Below are 16,534 nucleotides of genomic sequence, written 5' to 3' on the forward strand. Positions count from 1 at the left end.
GGAAGGAGGCAGCAGGCGGAGGAATAGAGGGTGGAAGGAAGGAAGGAAGGAAGGAAGGAAGGAAGGAGGGATGGTGGAAGGAAGGAGGGATGGAAGAACGCGGTGTGTGGATGAATAGACAGGGGAAGGAAGAAGGGATGAAGGAAGGCCACGTGTGGAGGAATACGGGGTGGAAGGATGGAGGGAGGGTGGAAGAAACGAGGGATGGAAGAAGGGAGCGGGCGGAGGAATAGGGGGTGGAAGGAGGCAGCAGGTGGAGGAATAGGGGGTGGAAGGAAGGAAGGAAGGAGGGATGGTGGAAGAAAGGGGGATGGAAGGAGGTAGCGGGCGGAGGAATAGGGGGTGGAAGGAAGGAAGGAGGGATGGTGGAAAGGAAGGGGGATGGAAGGAGGCAGTGGGCGGAGGAATAGGGGTAGAAGGAAGGAAGGAAGGAGGGATGGTGGAAGGAAGGAGGGAAGGAAGAAGGCAGCGGGCGGAGGAATAGGGGTAGAAGGAAGGAAGGAAGGAGGGATGGTGGAAGGAAGGAGGGAAGGAAGAAGGCAGCGGGCGGAGGAATAGGGGGTGGAAGGAAGGAAGGAAGGAGGGATGGTGGAAGGAAGGGGAATGGAAGGAGGCAGTGGGCGGAGGAATAGGGGGTGGAAGGAAGGAAGGAGGGATGGCGGAAGGAAGGGGAATGGAAGGAGGCAGTGGGCGGAGGAATAGGGGTAGAAGGAAGGAAGGAAGGAGGGATGGTGGAAGGAAGGAGGGAAGGAAGAAGGCAGCGGGCGGAGGAAGATAGGGGGTGGAAGGAAGGATGGAAGGAGGGATGGTGGAAGGAAGGGGGATGGAAGGGGCAGCGGGCGGAGGAATAGGGGTGGAAGGAAGGAAGGAGGGATGGTGGAAGGAAGGGGGATGGAAGGGGGCAGCGGGCGGAGGAATAGGGGGTGGAAGGAAGGAAGGAAGGAGGGATGGTGGAAGGAAGGAGGGAAGGAAGAAGGCAGCGGGCGGAGGAATAGGGGTGGAAGGAAGGAAGGAAGGAGGGATGGAAGGAGGCAGCGGGCGGAGGAATAGGGGTGGAAGGAAGGAGGGATGGTGGAAGGAAGGAGGATGGAAGGGGGCAGCAGGCTGAGGAATAGGGGTGGAAGGAAGGAAGGAAGGAAGGAAGGAAGGAAGGAGGGATGGTGGAAGGAAGGGGGATGGAAGGGGGCAGCAGGCGGAGGAATAGGGGTGGAAGGAAGGAAGGAAGGAAGGAAGGAGGGATGGTGGAAGGAAGGAGGGATGGAAGGAGGCAGCGGGCGGAGGAATAGGGGTGGAAGGAAGGAAGGAAGGAAGGAAGGAAGGAAGGAAGGAGGGATGGTGGAAGGAAGGAGGGAAGGAAGGAAGGAGGGATGGTGGAAGGAAGGGGGATGGAAGGAGACAGCAGGCGGAGGAATAGGGGGTGGAAGGAAGGAAGGAAGGAAGGAAGGAAGGAAGGAAGGAAGGAAGGATGGTGGAAGGAACAAGGGATGGAAGGCGGCAGTGGGTGGAGGAATAGGGATGGAAGGAAGGAAGGAAGGATGGTGGAAGGAACAAGGGATGGAAGGCGGCAGTGGGTGGAGGAATAGGGAGTGGAAGGAAGGAAGGAAGGAGGGATGGTGGAAGGAAGGAGGGATGGAAGGAGGCAGCGGGCGGAGGAATAGGGGGTGGTAGGAAGGAAGGAGGGATGGTGGAAGGAACAAGGGATGGAAGGCGGCAGTGGGTGAGGAATAGGGAGTGGAAGGAAGGCAGGAGGGATGGTGGAAGGAAGGGGGATGGAAGGAGGCAGCGGGCGGAGGAATAGGGGGTGGAAGGAAGGAAGGAAGGAGGGATGGTGGAAGGAAGTAGGGATGGAAGAAGGCAGCGGTCGGAGGAATAGGGGATGGAAGGAAGAAAGGAAGGAGGGATGGTGGAAGGAACAAGGGATGGAAGAAGGGAGCGGGCGGAGGAATAGGGGGTGGAAGGAAGGAAGGAAGGAGGGATGGTGGAATGAAGGGGGATGGAAGGAGGCAGCAGGCGGAGGAATAGGGGTGGAAGGAAGGAAGGAGGGATGGTGGAAGGAAGGGGGATGGAAGGAGGCAGCGGGCGGAGGAATGGGACGTGGAAGGAAGGAAGGAGGGATGGTGGAAGGAAGGGGGATGGAAGAAGGCAGCATGCGGAGGAATAGGGGTGGAAGGAAGGAAGGAGGGATGGTGGAAGGAAGTAGGGATGGAAGAAGGCAGCGGGCGGAGGAATAGGGGGTGGAAGGAAGGAAGGAAGGAAGGAGGGATGGTGGAAGGAAGGAGGATGGAAGGAGGCAGCAGGCGGAGGAATGGGACGTGGAAGGAAGGAAGGAAGGAGGGATGGTGGAAGGAAGGGGGAAGGAAGAAGGCAGCAGGCGGAGGAATAGGGGGTGGAAGGAAGGAAGGAGGGATGGTGGAAGGAAGTAGGGATGGAAGAAGGCAGCAAGTGGAGGAATAGGGGGTGGAAGGAAGGAAGGAAGGAAGGAAGGAAGGAAGGAAGGAAGGAAGGATGGTGGAAGGAAGGGGGATGGAAGTAGGCAGCGGGCGGAGGAATAGGGGGTGGTAGGAAGGAAGGAGGGATGGTGGAAGGAAGGGGGATGGAAGGAGGCAGCGGGCGGAGGACTAGGGGGTGGAAGGAAGGAAGGAAGGAAGGAGGGATGGTGGAAGGAAGGGGGATGGAAGGAGGCAGTGGGTGGAGGAATAGGGGGTGGTAGGAAGGAAGGAGGGATGGTGGAAGGAAGGGGGATGGAAGGAGGCAGCGGGCGGAGGAATAGGGGTGGAAGGAAGGAAGGAGGGATGGTGGAAGGAAGGGGGATGGAAGAAGGCAGCAGGCGGAGGAATAGGGGGTGGAAGGAAGGAAGGAAGGAAGGAAGGAAGGAAGGAAGGAGGGATGATGGAAGGAAGGGGGATGGAAGGATGCAGCAGGCGGAGGAATAGGGGTGGAAGGAAGGAAGGAAGGAGGGATGGTGGAAGGAAGGAGGGATGGAAGGAGGCAGCGGGCGGAAGAATAGGGGTGGAAGGAAGGAAGGAAGGAAGGAGGGATGGTGGAAGGAAGGGGGATGGAAGGCGGCAGCAGGCGGAGGAATAGGGGTGGAAGGAAGGAAGGAAGGAAGGAAGGAAGGAAGAAGGATGGTGGAAGGAAGGGGGATGGAAGGAGGCAGTGGGCGGAGGAATAGGGGTGGAAGGAAGGAGGGATGGTGGAAGGAAGGGGGACTGGAAGGCGGCAGCAGGTGGAGGAATTGGGGTGGAAGGAAGGAAGGAAGGAAGGAGGGATGGTGGAAGGAAGGGGGATGGAAGGAGGCAGCGGGCGGAGGAATAGGGGTGGAAGGAAGGAAGGAAGGAAGGAAGGAAGGAGGGATGGTGGAAGGAAGGGGGATGGAAGGAGGCAGCGGGCGGAGGAATAGGGGGTGGAAGGAAGGAAGGAAGGAAGGAAGGAAGGAAGGAAGGAAGGAAGAGGGATGGAAGGAGGCAGCAGGCGGAGGAATAGGGGTGGAAGGAAGGAAGGAGGGAAGGGAGAAGGCAGCAGGCGGAGGAATAGGGGGTGGAAGGAAGGAGGGATGGTGGGAGGAAGGGGGATGGAAGGAGGCAGCGGGCGGAGGAATAGGGGTGGAAGGAAGGAAGGAAGGAGGGATGGTGGAAGGAAGGAGGGAAGGAAGAAGGCAGCAGGCAGAGGAATAGGGGGTGGAAGGAAGGAAGGAAGGAGGGATGCAGCGGGTGGAGGAATAGGGGGTGGAAGGAAGGAAGGAAGGAGGAATGGTGGAAGGAAGGGGGATGGAAGGATGCAGCAGGCGGAGGAATAGGGGTGGAAGGAAGGAAGGAAGGAAGGAAGGAAGGAAGGAGGGATGGTGGAAGGAAGGAGGGATGGAAGGAGGCAGCAGGTGGAGGAATAGGGTGGAAGGAAGGAAGGATGGTGGAAGGAAGGGGGATGGAAGGAGGCAGCGGGCGGAGGAATAGGGGGTGGAAGGAAGGAAGGAGGGATGGTGGAAGGAAGGAGGATGGAAGGAGGCAGTGGGCGGAGGAATAGGGGGTGAAGGAAGGAAGGAGGGATGGTGGAAGGAAGGAGGGAAGGGAGAAGGCAGCAGGCGGAGGAATAGGGGGTGGAAGGAAGGAAGGAAGGAAGGAGGGATAGTGGAAGGAAGGGGGATGGAAGGAGGCAGCGGGCGGAGGAATAGGGGGTGGAAGGAAGGAAGGAAGGATAGAAGGATGGTGGAAGGAAGGGGGATGGAAGGAGGCAGCGGGCGGAGGACTAGGGGGTGGAAGGAAGGAAGGAAGGAAGGAGGGATAGTGGAAGGAAGGGGGATGGAAGGAGGCAGCGGGCGGAGGAATAGGGGTGGAAGGAAGGAAGGATAGAAGGATGGTGGAAGGAAGGGGGATGGAAGGAGGCAGCGGGCGGAGGAATAGGGGTGGAAGGAAGGAAGGAAGGAAGGAGGGATGGTGGAAGGAAGGGGGATGGAAGAAGGCAGCAGGCCGAGGAATAGGGGTGGAAGGAAGGGGGATGGAAGGAGGCAGCGGGCGGAGAGGAATAGGGGTGGAAGGAAGGAAGGAAGGATGGTGGAAGGAAGGGGGATGGAAGAAGGCAGCGGGCGGAGGAATAGGGGGTGGAAGGAAGGAAGGAAGGAGGGATGGTGGAAGGAAGGAGGGATGGAAGGAGGCAGCAGGCGGAGGAATAGGGGTGGAAGGAGGGAAGGAAGGAAGGAGGGATAGTGGAAGAAAGGGGGATGAAGGAGGCAGCGGGCGGAGGAATAGGGGTGGAAGGAAGGAAGGAAGGATGATGGAAGGGGGCAGCGGGCGGAGGAATAGGGGTGGAAGGAGGAAGGAGGGATGGTGGAAGGAAGGAGGGAAGGGAGAAAGCAGCAGGCGGAGGAATAGCGGGTGGAAGGAAGGAAGGATGGTGGAAGGAAGGAGGGAAGGAAGAAGGCAGCGGTGGAGGAATAGGGGTGGAAGGAAGGAAGGAGGGATGGTGGAAGGAAGGAGGGAAGGGAGAAGGCAGCAGGCGGAGGAATAGGGGGTGGAAGGAAGGAGGGAGGGATGGTGGAAGGAAGGAGGGAAGGAGAAGGCAGCAGGCGGAGGAATAGGGGGTGGAAGGAAGGAAGGATGGTGGAAGGAAGGAGGGAAGGAAGAAGGCAGCGGGCGGAGGACTGGGGCAGGAGCCGAGGAAGATGGGCTGGAGGGAGCTCTCCTGGAGAGTGGGGCGGAGCGGTGAAGGACAGACGGGGGGAGCCTACGCCGAGCTGGGGGGATCCATGGGGCCGTGGGGGGAGCGGGGCCGGGGGAGCCGGAGAGCAGCGGGTAGGGCCGGGCCCAGCCGGATCCTGGCAGCGAGTCAGAGCGTGGGGGGGCCTGATCGGTGCACGGGGGGCGGGGAGGGTTAACCCCCTGCGTGCCGGGAGGGGCTGGACTGGTGATAGATACACGTGTGTGTGTGTGTGTGTGTGTGTGTGTGTGAGAGAGAGAGAGAGAGAGAGACACACACACACACACACACAAGTAGTGTGTGTGAAAGAGCGACAATCCGTGTGCATGGGTGTGTAAGAGAGACACAATCAGTGTGTATTTGTGACACAGAGACACAATCAGTGAGTGAGAACGAGACAGACAGAGAGAGAGAGAGAGAGAGAGAATCAGCCTGGGTGTGAAACAGAGACATCATCTGTGTGTGTAAGAGAGAGACACAATCAATGTAGCTGTGAGACACACAATGTGTGTAAAACAGACACAATCGGTGTGTGTGTGAGACACACACAAGCAGTGGGGAGGTGAGAGAGAAAGAGACAATCAGTGTTTGTGCAACAGACAAAATCAGTGTGCCTATGAGAGAGAAAATTCGGTATGTGTTTGAGAAAGAAAATCAGTGTGGATGGGTGTGTAAGAGAAACACAATCAGCCTGGATGTGAAAGATACACAATCAGTTGTGTGTAAGAGACACACTCAATGTAGGTGTGAGACACACAATGTGTGTATAAGAGAGACACATCGGTGGGTGTGTAAAAGAGAGACACAAGCAGTGTGTGTGTGTGTGTGTGTGTGTGTGTGTGTGTGTGTGTGTGTGTGAGAGAGAGAGAGAGAGAGAGAGAGAGAGAGAGAGAGAATCAATGAGTGTTTGTGAAACAGACAAAATCTGTGTGCGTATGAGAAAATCAGTGTATGTGAGAGAGAAAATCAGTGTGGATGGGTGTGTGAGAAGCACAATCAGTGTGTGTTTGAGAAAGGGACACATTAGTGTGTGTGAGAGAGAAAGATAGAGACACACGCACAATCAGCCCGGGTGTGAAACAGAGACACAATCTATGTGTGTAAGAGACACAATGTAGGTGTGAGACACACTACGTGTGTATAAGAGAGACACAATCAATGGGCATGTAAGAGAGACACAGGTACAAGCAGTGTGTCTGTGTGTGTGTGTGAGATAGAGACAATCTGAATGTTTGTGAAACAGACAAAATCAGTGTGTGTTTGTGAGAGACAAAATCAGTGCAGATGGGTGTGTAAGATAGACACAGTGTGTGTTTGTGAGACAGAGACACAAGCAGTGTGTGTGTGTGTGTATGTGTGTAAAAGAGAGAGACACACAATCAGTAAGGCTATGAGATGGACAGAATCGGGGTGTGTATGTGAGAGAGAATCCGTGTGGGTGTGAACCCGAGAGGCACAATCTGTGTGTGTAAGAGCCAGCCAGAGAGCCAAGGGGTGTGCCAGACGGGGTGTATGCGACAAAGAGACCAGAGAGCGAGAAATCCCCTGCACTACCCCACAAACCATCTCACACCCACACATCTCACACCGATACACGGCCCGCTGGAGACGTCACCGACTTCTAGCGCCCCCTAGAGGGGACAGGCCCCTGCCCCATTCCCCGCCCCCCTGAGCCAGCCAGTCCCCCGCCCTGGGGCCAGCGCCCCCTAGAGGGGACAGGCCCATGTCCTATCCCCACACTCCTCCCCCGTCTCTCTCCCCATAGGGCGAGGCTAAGATTAATCACCATCACATCATTCAATTAACGTCATCCTCCCAGAGGACCCCCACCGCTCCCCCCACACCACAAATTGTTTTAATCACAATCTAATGGGATCCAACTGCTCCTGCCCCACACCTCACGGCACCATGGGAAATGGGGCAGGGGCAGGGGGAGGATTAGGGACAGAAATGTTCCTTCTAGGTGAATTCCTTCCCACACTCCAATTGGTATCTTCCACCCCAGAACTGCCCCCCCAATGGTACAGACCACCCATATCATCCCACTCCTACCCCCTTTAGTGCATCCCAGAACTGATGCCAATGCTGAGGGTGACCCCAGGGGGCGCTGTGGGGCAGGGAGCGGGGCGGGGGCAGCAGGGGGCGCTCTCCCCTAGCAGGCGGGGCTGGCCCAGGGGGCGCTAGGGGCAGGGAGCGGGGCAGAGGGCTCAGCAGGGGGCGCTCTCCCCTGGCAGGCGGGGCTGGCCCTAGGGGGCGCTGTGGGGCAGGGAGGGGGGGGGCTCAGCAGGGGGCGCTCTCCCCTGGCAGGCGGGGCTGGCCCTAGGGGGCGCTAGGGGGCGCTGTGGGGCAGGGAGCGGGGCAGGGCAGCAGGGGGCGCTCTCCCCTGGCAGGCGGGGCTGGCCCTAGGGCGGAGCTAGGGAGAATTTTTTCAGGGGTCGGGGAGTAAACCCAGGAGCCCTGAGTCATTCCCACTGCAAGTGAGCCCATTCCGGGTCCTTAACCCCCTGCGCCCTTCTTTTCTAATCCATAGACAGCCAGACAGATTTCTGAGTATGGGATGGATGGACGGATGGATGGATGGACGGATAGCTGTGTATGGGGATGGATGGATGGATAGATGGATAGCTGTGTATGGGGATGGATGGATGGATGGATGGATGGATGGATGGACGGATAGCTGTGTATGGGGATGGATGGATGGATGGATGGAATGGATAGCTGTGTATGGGGATGGATGGATGGATAGACGGATAGCTGTGTATGGGATGGATGGATGGATGGACGGATAGCTGTGTATGGGGATGGATGGATGGATGGATGGACGGATAGCTGTGTATGGGGATGGATGGATGGATGGACGGACAGACGGACCGCTGTGTATGGGGATGGATGGATGGATGGCCAGACTGATGGACAGACACGTACGGGGATGGATGGACCAATGGACAACTGCATATGGGGATGGACGGAAGGACAAACGGACTGACAGCTGACTATTGGGATGGACAGATGGACGGATAGCTGTGTATGGGGATGGATGGATAAGCGGACAGATAGCTGGGCATGGGGATGGACAGACGGATGGATGGGTGGACAGATGGACAGCTGTGAATGGGGCGCGATGGACAGACGGATGGATAGTTGTTATGGGGATGGACGGACAGCTGTGTATGGGGATGGATGGATGGGCGGATGGATGGAGAGCTGCATATGAGGATGGATGGATAGCTGTGTGTGGGGATGGATGGATAGCTATTGGGATGGATGGACGGCCAGACAGACGGCCGGACAGCTGTGTATGGGGACGGATAGTTAAGTATGGGGATGGACGGATGCATAGCTTAGGATGGACAGATGGATATCTGTGAGTGGGTGTGGATGGATGGACGAACGGCCAGACTGACAGCTGTCCATGGGGCTTGATGGAAGGACAGCTGTGTACAGGGACAGATGGATGCATGGTTGGATGGACAGACAACTGTGCATGTGGATGGATGGATCGACAACTGCGTATGGGGATGGACGGATGGACACGTATGGGGGCAGACAAATGGACAGCTGTGTATGGGGATGGACAGATGGATGCATAGCCAGACAGACAGCTGGGCAGCTGCATATGAGGATGGATGGATGGATGGATGGATGGATGGATAGCTGTGTGTGGGGATGGATGGATGGATGGATGGATAGCTGTGTGTGGGGATGGATGGATGGATGGATAGCTGTGTGTGGGGATGGATGGATGGATGGATGGATGGATGGATAGCTGTGTGTGGGGATGGATGGATGGATGGATGGATGGATACATGGATAGCTGTGTATGGGGTTGGATGGATGGATGGATGGATGGATTGATAGCTGTGTGTGGGGATGGATGGATACATGGATGGATGGATTGATAGCTGTGTATGGGGATGGATGGATACATGGATGGCTGTGTGTGGGGATGGATGGATGGATGGATGGCTGTGTGTGGGGATGGATGGATGGATGGATGGATGGATGGATGGATGGATAGCTGTGTGGGGGGATGGATGGATGGATAGATGGATGGATAGCTGTGTGTGGGGATGGATGGATGGATAGATGGATGGATGGATAGATGGATGGATGGATGGATGGATAGCTGTGTGTGGGGATGGATGGATGGATGGATGGATGGATGGATGGATGGATAGCTGTGTGTGGGGATGGATGGATGGATGGATGGATGGATGGATACATGGATAGCTGTGTATGGGGTTGGATGGATGGATGGATGGATGGATGGATTGATAGCTGTGTGTGGGGATGGATGGATACATGGATGGATGGATTGATAGCTGTGTATGGGGATGGATGGATACATGGATGGCTGTGTGTGGGGATGGATGGATGGATGGATGGCTGTGTGTGGGGATGGATGGATGGATGGATGGATACATGGATAGCTGTGTATGGGGTTGGATGGATGGATGGATGGATGGATGGATTGATAGCTGTGTGTGGGGATGGATGGATACATGGATGGATGGATTGATAGCTGTGTATGGGGATGGATGGATACATGGATGGCTGTGTGTGGGGATGGATGGATGGATGGATGGCTGTGTGTGGGGATGGATGGATGGATGGATGGATAGCTGTGTGTGGGGATGGATGGATGGATAGATGGATGGATAGCTGTGTGTGGGGATGGATGGATGGATAGATGGATGGATGGATGGATAGATGGATGGATGGATGGATGGATGGATAGCTGTGTGTGGGGATGGATGGATGGATGGATGGATAGCTGTGTGTGGGGATGGATGGATACATGGATAGCTGTGTATGGGGTTGGATGGATGGATGGATGGATGGATAGCTGTGTGTGGGGATGGATGGATGGATAGATGGATGGATGGATGGATAGATGGATAGCTGTGTGTGGGGATGGATGGATGGATAGATGGATGGATGGATAGATGGATAGCTGTGTATGGGGATGGATGGATACATGGATAGCTGTGTGTGGGGATGGATGGATACATGGATAGCTGTGTATGGGGTTGGATGGATGGATGGATATCTTTGTGTGGGGATGGATAGCTGGACGGATAGCTGGGGATGGACAGCTGCATACAGGGATGGCTGGATGGAAAGTTGTGTATGGGGATGGATGGCCAGACAGATAGATGGGGAGGGATGGATGGATGGAGGCCGGACTGAGAGCTGTGTATGGCGACAGATGGACTGACAGCTGTGTATGGGGATGGACAGATGCATATGGGGATGGACGGACAGATAGCTGTGTATGGGGGATGGGTAGACAGATGGAGAGCTATGGATGGATGGATGGAAGGATAGATGTGTATGGGGATGGGGATGGGTAGATGGCTGTGTATGCAGATGGAGGGATGGAGGGATGGATGGAGACCTGTGTATGCGGATGGACAGAAGGAGAGCTGTATATGGGGCAGACGGATGGATGGATGGATGGATGGATGGATGGATTGCTGTGTACGGGGGTGGGTGGAGGGACGGACAGATAGCTGTATATGGGGGATGGGTGGATGGATGGATAGCTGTGTATGGGGGTGGGTGGATGTCTGTATACGGGGATGGATGGACGGATGGAGAGCCGTGTACAGGGGTGGGTGGATGGACAGATGGATGTCTGTGTATGGGGATGGACGGACGGACGGACGGATGGATAGCTGTGTACGGGGATGGATAGAAGGACAAACCGACGGATGGCTGGGCGGCCAGCTGCCGCCGGGGACAGACAGGACCCCTTGACGCTGTGTTTACCTTGGCCCGCGCCCTGCGCGCAGTCAGGGGCTGCGTATCCGTCACCGTCGCTTCGTAGACCTCCTGGATGTCTGGGGAGGGAAGACACCCGGAATTTACCGCCCCGGGGTCGGGAGGTTTTCAAGCACTTCTGCCCCAAACGCCACCCCGCCCCCGTTCCCCGTCACAGCGCCCCCTGCTCGGAGAGGCCAGGCCGGGGGCAGGATACCGGGGTAGAGGGGCCCGGTGCGCCGATCCGGCTGGCTAAGCCGTACCCAGCCCACGGCTGCCCGCTGAGCCGAGCCACTTTCTCTGAAAGCTCCTTAGAGGCCGGCCGGCCGGCCCGCCCTCGGCCTCCTCCCAGGGCAGAGCTAATTAGCCCAGATTTAAACCCTAATTATAGCCCTGGGCCCCAGGCCGCCGCACACCCCCTCCTCCCCCTCCGCCTAGCCCCACGGCAGCCTCCGCTGCCCACACCTGGGGGGTCACCCCACAGCCTCGAAGGCCGGATGACTGCTCAGCTAAGCTAGGCCAGCCGGTTAGGGTGGGCATCAAGCGCCGCCCCACACTTTATGCCCCGCCCCCAAGCCCCGAGCCCCGCCCTTGCTGTTTAAGCCCCTCCCCTTTACAGCCCCTAAGCCCCACCCCCTGCTCTATGAACCCCTCCCCACACAGTCCCTCCCCCATCCTTAAACGCCTCCCCACACAGTCCCTAAACTACTACCCCTTCCTCAAATCCCACCCCTTCCGTCAGACCCACCCACAGTCCCTAAGCCCCGCCCCTCTCTTGACAGCCCCGCCCCCAGGCCAGCACCTACCCAGCAGGGCCTGGAAGAGCTGGCTCTGGAAGATGCTAAGTAGCGTCTGGGCCTTCTGCCGGAAGCTCTGGTCTGGCGTCTCCTCCATGAGGCGCAGGGCGGCCTGGGCCTCTGGTGGGGGGCAGATGGGGGTCAGGCTAGGCAGGGGGCCGGGTGCATGCAGCGGGGGTGGTTTCCGGGGCCCCCCCACACAAAGATGGGGAGTGCAGAGCTCCAAGGAGGAGGGGAGCCGCTGGGCAGGGGAGGTATTTCCAGGGGGCACCCTGCCATAGGACATGTGGGGGGGGGGGTTCTGGGGCCACCCCTGGGGGACCCCAAGGTGGGACACATTTCTGGGGGGGGAAGCATGGGAGGGGACCCAGCGGTGGGGTGAGCGGACACAACACACACACACCAAGTCACCGCTATGCCCAAGTACACCCGCCCACACCCACAAACCCTGTTACACACACACACACACACACACTACGTGACTTGCCTCTCGGTATACTCGAAGCCTGACACCACCACACACACACACACACGGGCCCCCAGCTCTCTCTCTCACACACACACCCAACCCCTTGCCCTCAAACAACACAACTCACACTCTGAGCCCCCCGCAACACCTCAACACACACCTCTCCGCTACCACCCCACAACTTCAACGTAACAGGCAAATGATCAAAACCCGCCTGTCCCAGTTGCTACAGGCACAACCCATCCACCCTCCACACACACACACACACACACCCCTAGATCTCTCTCACACACATCCCCCCAATTCATCCCCCCCTACCCAGAGGATACAGCCCAACTCCCCCTCACACACACACCATTGTACCCAAACAAGGCAACTCACACACCGCCTCGCAAACCTTCACACCTCAACACTTGCCACTCTCCCATGCAGCCCCACAACTGTACACAGCACGGAAACGCTCCCGCCTTCGCACATGCCACGCTCCATGCAATGCAACACAACACAACACACAGACACACCCCCTCACCCAGACAAATCCACAACACCCACATCTCCACACCTGTCTCTCCCCCATCCAATCCCACACCATGGACACAACCCCACACATCCACACACGCCTCCCTCCCATCCAACCCCACAAGCCTACTCAAGACCACACAAAGTCCCACACCTCCACACCCGCCTCTCTCCCATCCTACTCCACAACACTACACAAACTTCCACACCTCCAAACACACCCCCTCTTATCCAACCCCACACTACACAACACACAGTCACACACTTCCACACCCGCCTTTCTACCATCCAACCCCACAACACTACACAAACTCCCACATCTGCACACCCACCTCTCTCCCATCCTACTCCATAACACTACACAACCCCACACAAACTCCCACACCTCCACACCCGCCTCTCTCCCATCCTACCCCACACAAACTCCCACACCTCCAAACCCACCTCTCCCATCCTACTCCTCAACACTACACAAAATCCCACCCCCACCTTCTACCATCCAAGCCCACACAAACTCCCGCACCTCCACACCTGCCTCTGACCCCTACAGCCCGCACTCCCTGCCCCAACTCATACACACGCTCCCCTACCACACAGCTCCTACACAACACACAAACGCACCTCTTCCTCCGTAGGCCACCCCAAACTTTGCCCTCTGTGACACGACAACATGCCAGCACATTGCCCAACCCCTCATGCCTGTGGAGAAATACCCCCCCTCCACGATGCCTGCTCACCCCCACACACGGCTCATCCCTGGGGCCCCCCACCTCTCACACTGAGGCGGGTGTAGGGGAGTTGGGGATAGCTCAGAGGGGGGCAGAGGGGTATCCCAGAGGCGCCGGGTTGGGGGCACTGAGGGGGGGTCCCTACCTCTCCGTTTCCTTGGCATCACGGTGCCCGGCATGGGGGTGGGCAGTGGGGGGGGGAAGAGACACACGCTAATCTCATAATCTGCCTTCCCAACAGCTGCCAGCTTAAAAGATTGGGAGCCCGGCAGAATTGTGGGTAGCGTAGTTCTTGCCCCAGGGTGGGGCGGAGCTGCAAGACACAGCCGTGGGGCGGGGGAAAACTGGGGGCAACTTGAAGCGTGATTCCAGGGGCAGATGACTTTTTGCTGTTGGCCGAGCTTGAACTTTTGAAAATGTCCTCCCAAGGCTAGGCCGCGGGCGTTTACACGGCGCCTGCCTGGGGGCCGGAGGGGTGTTTCCCCGACTGCCCAGAAACTGAGTTGAATGAAACCACCACTGTCACAGACTTTGCCAACCCCAAAATCCGGAGGCAGGCTCCCCCCAATATCATGAGATTGCCTGATTTTGAAGCCAATTATGTGAAAAATAATAGATGGGGGGTTCTTTTTCTTTGCCTTCTGCAAGAAGAGAACAAAGCAATGGAAAGACAATGAATTTAAAGCTTGGTTCACCTTTGGAACTCCATGCCACATGATTATCTGACCAGCACACCATATAAATTGAGAAAAATTTTCATTCAGGATCCTAAAAATATTTACAATCATTTGCATTCATTCACTGTTTAGATTATATTAATAGATTACCCATATACGTTAACAATCATCTTTGTATATATGAGCGTTTATATGAAATATAACATGTAAAGATGTTCTATATATTAAAAATAGTTACATAATATTAAATATACAATGATGTAGTCTGTTATATTAAATACATCTAAAGATATATTAGCATAGGGTTACCATACGTCCTTTTTTTCCCCGGACATGTCCGGCTTTTCGGCACTCAAACCCCCGTGCGGGGGGAATTGCCAAAAAGCCGAACATGTCCGGGAAAATGGCGGCTCTGCTCCTCCCCGACTCTTCGGCTCTGTTTAAGAGCCGAGCTGCCTGAGCGCTATGGGCTTCAGGCAGCCCCCTTGCCTCCAGACCCTGCGCCCCCAGCCGGGCACTTCCCCTCCCGGGCTCCGGCGACGCTGGGCAAGCGCCGGCCGGGGGCACAGGGTCTGGGGGCTGCCTGGCAAACCGTAGCGTTCGGGCAGCCCTTTCCGCGTGGCTGGGAGTGGGAGGGGGCGGAGTTGGGGCAGGACTGGGGAAATGGGCGGGGCCAGGGCCCATGGAGGGTCCTCTTTTTTTATTTAATAGATATGGTAACCCTATATTAGCATAGATAGATTATACAACTTTAGAATAGAATAAATGTGTACTAGTTAACCTTATATATATTTAATTTTAAAATATTAAAAAAATATACAAAGTACATATTAAATATACATATATTTATCTCTATTTTAACTATAATAGGTAAAGTGTATGATATTTACATATAGACTATTAAATATACAACCATTATCGATGAATCTTTATTTACTAAAATGTTAATTATATACATTATTAAATGTACAAAGATCTTTGTTATATGCAAAGATGTATTATCCTTACGTATGTTAATAGATATATTAATTATAAAGATTTATCTTTCATCTTAAATATTATATACATTATAGTTACAACTTTGTAAGGAACATTAAATTATACAGAGATTAATTATAAATATATTTGTTATATTAAATCTATGGAAATATGTATTTTTACATGTATTATGTATAATAGTAAATACAACATACAACTATTTTATTAAATAGAAATATGTATTATCTTTCCATGTATTAGATATCTATATTATTAACGGTAATATACCATTTATTATATTAACTATAAAGATGCATTATCTTTACATACATTAAATATGCAACCATTATATTAATTCTAAAGATGTATTGTCTTTACTTGCATTAAATATCTATATGGAATATAATATACAATCATCTTAATTATAAGGATGTATTATCCTTACATATACTAAATATCTAGAATATTAAATGTAATATACCACCGTTTATTGTCTTAATTATAAACATGTAGTCTGTACATATATCAAAGTATATACATTGTATTAAATATACAAATGTGCATTATCTGTCATGTAAATACATATAAAGATGTATTATTGTTCCATATACATATGAAAATATACAGATTACGTTAAATGTATATCGTTATTTTCATATTAAAATATTATACATACTAAATGCACTAAGCAAAGATTTCTTTTTATATCACATAGCCGATGTCATTATCTACCTCAAATTAAATAGGCCTCACCCTGAATGTAACATGTAAGAAACTAACAGCAATCCCCGATATTGCCGTGAAAAGTTGCAATTTTGCCGAAACGGCCTGGTTTTGGCTGGAAAACTCATGAAATGATTTGAACCAGCTGCGCAGTTTTATGGCTAATTCGCCCATTTGCTCTCAGTGCCGGGATATCACAGGCCGTTCCATCCCCCTGGCTTCGAACACAGGAATTTGGGCTTAGCCAGAGCATCGCCCGGGCCTCGTATGTGAAGCCAGCTCTGCCACGGCCGTTGGCAGCTGGGTCCGACGGCCAGTGTCCCTCGCGGTTACAAATCGGTCCCGACGTCCCGACGTCCGGCCATTGGGCCTGGCTCGGCCGCGCTCCACTAGACGCAAGAGCATGTTGATACCCGGGGTTTTCTCCCCACCAAGGGCTATAGACCCTGGACCCCAGGTCACTGCATTTCCAGAAGCCAAACAGTTCACAAGCAGGAAGGCATTTTTATCCAACCCTCTGCCTCCTCTCCAGAATCGCCACCAACTCTTTAAACGGCACACACCTGAACTGGATGCCATTTTCCAGCATCAGGCTCACCAATGACATATACTGGGGTAAATCGCACGCTCGCCTTGCTTTCTGCCATGAATTTAAGCTGATAACCTGTGGAACTCCTTGCTACATGACAC

General features: G+C 54.6%; 1 protein-coding gene across 1 annotated transcript in view; it reads right to left on the bottom strand.

The window, feature by feature from the left end:
• LOC135976040 (fibroin heavy chain-like) overlaps nt 1–13,645 on the bottom strand; it is a 29,333-nt gene extending 15,688 nt beyond the window's left edge. Inside the window, exons 1-3 of the mRNA XM_065570403.1 lie at nt 13,612–13,645; nt 11,760–11,870; nt 10,899–11,033 (exon numbers count right to left, since the gene is read on the bottom strand). Of these exons, the coding sequence (XP_065426475.1) occupies nt 10,899–11,033; nt 11,760–11,870; nt 13,612–13,645 (280 nt within the window). The remainder of the gene's footprint in view (nt 1–10,898; nt 11,034–11,759; nt 11,871–13,611) is intronic.
• Nucleotides 13,646–16,534: the final 2,889 nt, after the last annotated feature.

Source organism: Chrysemys picta, chromosome 16 (assembly GCF_011386835.1).
Source record: "Chrysemys picta bellii isolate R12L10 chromosome 16, ASM1138683v2, whole genome shotgun sequence".
NCBI classification, from domain to species: domain Eukaryota; kingdom Metazoa; phylum Chordata; order Testudines; family Emydidae; genus Chrysemys; species Chrysemys picta.